Source organism: Elephantulus edwardii, unplaced genomic scaffold, assembly GCF_000299155.1.
Source record: "Elephantulus edwardii isolate Elephantulus edwardi_28Jun2011 unplaced genomic scaffold, EleEdw1.0 scaffold00125, whole genome shotgun sequence".
Lineage (NCBI taxonomy): Eukaryota > Metazoa > Chordata > Mammalia > Macroscelidea > Macroscelididae > Elephantulus > Elephantulus edwardii.
This window is the reverse complement of record NW_006399875.1, coordinates 6,983,451-6,989,703: the sequence shown is the minus strand read 5'-3', so window position 1 is coordinate 6,989,703 and position 6,253 is coordinate 6,983,451. Positions and strand designations below refer to the sequence as shown.

Here is a 6,253-nt window from a genome sequence, read left to right as displayed (position 1 = left end):
ACCCCACGGGGCCTCGCAGACCAGACTTTCCACGTGTCGCTGCTGACTGCGCATGCTCCCAGTAGTGGCGCCACGGAAAGCGAAGGGGCGGGGCCGGGCTTGCGTCATCACGCACGCGGAGGTGGGCGGGGCTCGCCGGGCGGGCGCGCCACGTCTCCTCCGGCGCTGGGGGCGTGTCTGCAACCCGGGCCGCGCGTGTCTAGCTCCCTCGTCCCCGGCCCGCGAGTAGCAGCTGCGTCAAGCCCCGCCGAACCCCGCCGGCCACCATGTCTTCGCCTCCCGAAGGGAAGCTGGAGACGAAAGCTGGACACCCGCCCGCCGGTACTGACTCCTCTCCCTTTCTCTCCGCGCGCGGTCTCTCTACTTCCCAAGGGCGGGCTCGAACCCACAGCCCCTCTGGGTCCGGGCGGGCACGGACGGGGCGCGCCGGGCGGGGGCTGCTTGGATCTGCGGGAGTAGCTTGCACGTGTCCGTCTTTGTGCAGGTCGGAAGGGCTCCAAAGCCCCAGTTGCACAACTTTAAAAAGTTAGTGCTGCCTTAGACGTGCTGATAAGTTTGCACAAAGTCGCAGGAACGAAAGTCAGAGTTTGTAGGCATTTCATCCAAAGGAACACACTTTAAAGAAAACGATCATAAATCACTCCCTTGTACAGCTTACTTTTCCCAGTATTTTTCATACTATTTGCATTTAATTTCTATTTCATATTCTTTTTCATTTGGCCAATTTCGGTTTATTCCAGCAAGTCCTTCTGAGCCAAGGAAGTTAACCCAAGGAAGGGCTATCTTTCCCAGAAAGTCTGAACCTGAACCGGTTTTATGTGCCTTCTCACTCCTCCCCTCTCCGAGCCCAGTTCCTCTTTGCTCTCTCCTGATGGACTCTGCACGCTGACCACTTCATTTGCCCTCTCCTTTCCAGTTGAGGGCCGGTGACAGGGGATCCATATGGAAAGACTACCGTGGACAGGCTCCCAGGTGACAGGGTCTGACGGGGTCCCAGTGTCACGAATGCATATCTGAGGGTCACAGCCCTGCAGCTTCTAGGGGTCTCACTGTCCACAAGTGCGTGGTCAGCTCGGACGTGTCGCTGCTGTGTGGCACTTAACGTGCCCTGGACATACCCGTCCTCCTCCTGTCCCCACCCTCCCAGCTTCCCTGGGGCGACAGTCACCCCGGCCTCTACTTCCTGGAACAAGACACTTTGTAGAGTTAAGTCCTGGTTTTCTGGTGAAGTTGAGGCCCTCAGTTGGAAGAGCAGCTGGCTGGTGTTTTGGGGTGCCATTCTGATGCATGTGCCTGGAGATCTGCCCCAGAGGGTTTTCTAGGCTGTCATGATTATAGGCACAGGTTGGCAGGCCTCACTTCCACATGGCCGCTGAATGGATTTGAATTGTCAACCTTTTGGTTAGCAGCAGAGCGAGAGAAAGCTCCCTAACTGATGGGAAATTGACTGAATCCTTTCCCCCTAAAAAGAAATGGGCTTTTGGACCATTTAAGGAAATTCACTTACATGATATTTGTGCTGCCATTGTGGACAAGTACCTCTGAAGAAATTTGATTGTCATTCCTGCCTGCTGGGCCCGTGTGCAAGTTATGGAAGGACGGCGGCGGCCCCCGCCCTCCCCCCCAAACAGGGAGAAAGGCCTTTTTTTTCGTTGTTGGTGCTGCTGCTTCCCTTAGACCAGCTGTCAGCTGTCTGCATAGCTCTCATTTCCCGGAGTGAGAATGTACATCGAAGAGTCTAGATTAGAGCGATATCAAGTCCAAGCCACTGCACCAGAACCAAACCCACTGCCAGCAAGTTAGCCCCTAACGTACAGCAACCTGGTAGGCAGAGTTGAAGCGCCTTGTCAGCTTCCCCCGCGGTAGATTATTACTGAAGCAGACGGCTTCATTTTTCTCCTACAGAGCAGCTGGTGCGTTTGAACCACACACCTTTTGATTAACAGCCCGATTCGCTAACCACTGACCCACACCATGGCTCCCTTTTAGAGCCGGAATACCAGCTCTTAAACAGTGTGTAGAGACACGGACAAATGGAAAGTTTTGACATCAGAGGCAGGTTCTGTGCATCCTGAACCTGTAGGAGGGATTTCAGGAAGAACTGAGATATTCCTTGAGCTGTTGAATGAAGAGAGGCTTTGTGAATTATAAATTGAGCTGGTTCTTGCCTCGCGGGAGAGGAGAACCAGTGTTTTGCCACTGGGGTTCTGGGTTTTGAACCACGTCACTTGACTTCTCTGAGGCCAAGTTTCCTTTTCTGATGTTTGGGGACAGATGATCTTCCTTCAGGCCATGGGACTCCCTTGGCCCCTGGTTCTTAGTGGAGCTGCACTGCTTCCCAGTCTTCCTAGGGTTCAGAACCCCCAGGATAAGTGACTTGCAGGTAAACAACTCCATTGAGACAGGCAGCCCCTGAGTGGTACCAGTTGGTGGTGTGTTTCTACCCAAAGGTACCTTGGAAGAAAGACCTGGCAAACTGCTTTTGTAAATTCAGCCTTTAAAAACTTGTGCACGGTCCTACTCCATCCCTGAGCCACCAGATCCAGCCCACTAAGACCTCCATTTGGCATCTGAGGCTTTAAGTCTGCATGGGAGTGGCTAGTGGATTGGAACCACCAACCCTTTGGTTAACAGCCCCACACGTTCCACACCATGCCACCAGAATGCCTTTACTCCAGGACAGGGGAGGTTGGGGGGAGTTGGAATGCCATCGTTGGTTTGGGTTTTAGCCTTTGGGGCCTGAATGGCTCCGAAGCAGCAGAGTTTTAACTGCCACGTCACCCAGGGTTTTATCAGCCCACTGGATCTGGACAGGGTTGGCGGGAAGGGCTGGCGTCCTGGCACAGAGGTGCATTTAGGAAGGTCTTTGGCCTCTCTGCAGTAACCCTGCTGCCCTCTTGCCCCAGGGCACAGAGGACCCTGTGTGCCGTTTTGCTGCCAGGAAGCTCTGCTCTCTTATTTAGTCTCACAGAGCCAGGCGCAGGCGGTTCTGTGAAGTGGATGTGGAAAAAAAAAAGGCAAGTGCTGTAATAAAGGATAATCATCAAGGATAGGCGAGAGCAACATTCATCAATCAAAATAACAGCCTTGAAAACTTGGGGAACGCTTTCATTAAGTGCTCAGATTGGATAACAGAGGCTGCCTTAAACCCTCAGTCGGAAAGAATAAAGCTCTCTGGCTGCGCCTGTCTCCATGCCCTGTGTGTTTTTTCCTCATTGCTTTGGGGGGCCAGGGCCCTCTGTTGTATTCCTGCAGCCCCAGGCCCCATGTTTTCCTACCGCTTCCAGCTGTCTGCCTCCTGTCAGTCCTGAGATCTCTGTGTCCAGTGGTGACCTGGGGCTGGCTCAGCATAGGCAGGAAACATCTCCTGAAGGGGCTTCTCTAGGCTGGCCAGGCCTGCGGGGCCCCAGAATCTCTCCAGGGGCTACACACCCTCAGCCAGTGTGGAGAGCGAATAATCAACAGAAGTCCTAACAGTACCGAGCATCTGCTAAAAGTTACTGTGTATCAAGCATCTGCTAAAAGTTACTGTGTGGTGAGGAGTCCCGCATTGTACTTTGACTGGTTGGTTACTCAAGGCTGGTGCTTGAAATTCTCTCAAGGTGCTTGGGAAGAAGGCCTGGAGATGCTGCTTCTAAAAAAAATCAGTCACTGAACTCCTACGGAGCGCAGCTCTGCTCTGACACAGGGCGGTTGCCATGTGCCTGCGAGTCACCTCCAGCTCATGGCGACCCCATGAACAGCAGATCTGCCTCCTGCTCCGGCCTGCTGCGACTCACCATCTCTGACAGGCTGAAGCCCATTTTACAGCCACTGTGACACTCCAGCTTGTTGGGTCTTCCTCTCCTTTGCCCAGCATACTGTCTGTTCTCAGGGACTGACTCTTCCTGAGAGCATGCCCAGACTGAGACAGAGCTTCACCATCCATGCCTGTAAAACGCACTCTAAACTATGCTTTCTCTGTTCTTTGGCTGCCATGGGGTATTCAGTACTCTGCCAACACAATTTGAAGACATGCATTCATTTTCTATCTTCCTTATTCATTGTCCAGCTTTGCTGATGTGTAAGAAAGAAGCAGTTAGAAATGCCATGGCTTGGGTCAGGTGCACCTTAGTCTTTCATGGCTTTGCTTGCTCTTCAGCCCTATAAAGACACACAGTTACCATGCACTGGAATTGCCTCAGCAACAGCTGCTTTCTTGTAGATGTTTGGGGGGAGAAGGGAGTTAATCTGTGCCCCAGCAGAGTTTTAAGCACTTGACATTTACTTGCTCTCTTAATTAGCTCATGACTTTGCACTTGGGAGCTCTGGTGGTTCAGCGGTAAGGAGTTATGCTGTGAACACAAAGGAACGCGGTTCGAATCCACCAGTTGCTCTGCAGGAAGAAGGTGGACAGTCTCCATGTGATTTACTGCCGCCTCTGAAAACCCGTTGGAGGGTCAGCTATGAGTCAGTTCAGACTCAGTGGCACACAACAGCGCTTTGTGGTTGCGGTCCCCTGGTGGTGTTGTGAGTTAAGTGTTGAGCTGCCGGCTGAAAGGTTGGCGTTTCTTACCCGCCAGCCACTTGACAGGAGCACGGTGTCCACTTCCCTAATGATTTGCAGCTTTGGGAACCCAACAGGCAGCTCCACTCTGCTCTGCAAGGTCCTGGGGGTCAGAATTTGAGCCCATGGCAGCAGGTTGGGGTTTGATTTGTGATCTTAGAGCTGAGTCAAGGCAAAAGGCTTTATAATTGAGAGAAAGAGGACAGACGCGTATTCAGAGCTGGCCGAGCAATCCAGAGTGTCCCCTGAGCCAGTGACCTCCAGGTGTGGTCCTACGGGCCCAGGGTGGGTCTTTGGGACCTCAGAGCCTTTCTTCAGGGGCCACCCTCTCTGGGAGATGCCCATGGCAGGTCCAGATGAATGAGGTGGCGTGCCCTGCCTTCCAAGGGGTCCTGGGGCAGAGGGGCACACACGCTCACTGTTATTTATGATTGATGGGTGGTGCTGTCTGATGTGCTGGTTCATGTGTGGAGTCGGCTGCTGCTGCAGAAGTAATCAAATCTTAATGATTTGAGACTTCCCTACCACTCTGAACTACAAAATATTTGCTGAGAAATGGGGCGAGACCACTTGCTTTATGAAGAGTTCTTTCAGATATGGATTAGCAGGGCTGGAATTAGCTAGTTTCTGTTTCATCTGGCGACAGTAATGGTGTCCTGTGTCCCGTGGCGGCAGCAGGCGTCGTGGGAAGCCTACCCATCGTTCATCTCTGCCGGACTCAGTCTGTGGCAGCGACGGGAACTGGCTCTCTCCAAAATCCACTCTCCTGGCCCCATGCCCTGCTATTTGTGCAGAGAGGCACGGCCATATGTCACTGGACTTCTCGGCGATCTAACATTTGATAACTGGCTTTGTGTTGGAATCAGCTTTTGGATTTGATTTCTTGGTGTTGCTGATTCAGAAATAGGAAGCTCTGATGGCTTAGAGGTAAGGAATTGTGCTGCCGATGCGAAGGTATGTGGTTCAAATCCACCAGCAGGAGAAAGATGGGCATTCAACTCTGGTGTGATTTCCTTCCTCTGAAAACCTCCCATAAGATCAGCTGTGGGTCGCTTCAGACTCAATGGTACATCCAGTTCAGAAATAAGGAGCTCTGGTGGTTTGGTGGGACGAATTGCACTGCCAATGCCAAGGTATGGAGTTTGAATCCACCAGCTGCTCTGGGGAACAAAGATGGGTAATCTACTGCATGAACCACTAGAGTGTCAGCTGTGGGTCATTTCTGCCTTGATGGTACCCAACCACGATTCAGAAATGTTGAAGGTGGCTCAGGATAGGACAGGATTCAGATCTGTCATTTAGAGGGTTACTGTGAGTCATACTCGTTGACACCTAACAACAAGGGTCTTACATGCTGTTTTCTTTGAAAAATATCGTTTCCATTCCATTTAGAATTGCGTGGAATGGAATTCTAAGGGCAATTGTATTTGTTTGCATTAAAATGAGAAACGCACTGCTTCTCCCTTTTTTATTAACTTGAAAATATGTTGCCCCTCTGTTATCAGATGAAGGCAGACCTTAGTGAAGGATGCATCCCAAAAGGGTGTGAGTGATTCACTGTCCCCACAGGAAGGACCTGAGATGATCTGGGCCATTTTGTGGCTAGAAATGTGGCTGGTAGGTGCCGCGGAGTCATATCCACCCCCACCCCCACCCCACCCCCCAGCATCCCCTGATGTGGATGCAGCGGAATGCAGCCCGGCAGAG

The 6,253-nt window shown here is 52.1% G+C and overlaps 1 protein-coding gene across 1 annotated transcript in view; it reads left to right on the top strand.

Moving 5' to 3' along the window:
- Positions 1-266: 266 nt before the first annotated feature.
- Positions 267-6,253, top strand: part of LOC102874880 (death-associated protein 1-like) — a 67,640-nt gene continuing 61,653 nt past the window's right edge. The window contains exon 1 of the mRNA XM_006893171.1: positions 267-321. Coding sequence (XP_006893233.1) covers positions 267-321 — 55 coding nt within the window. The remainder of the gene's footprint in view (positions 322-6,253) is intronic.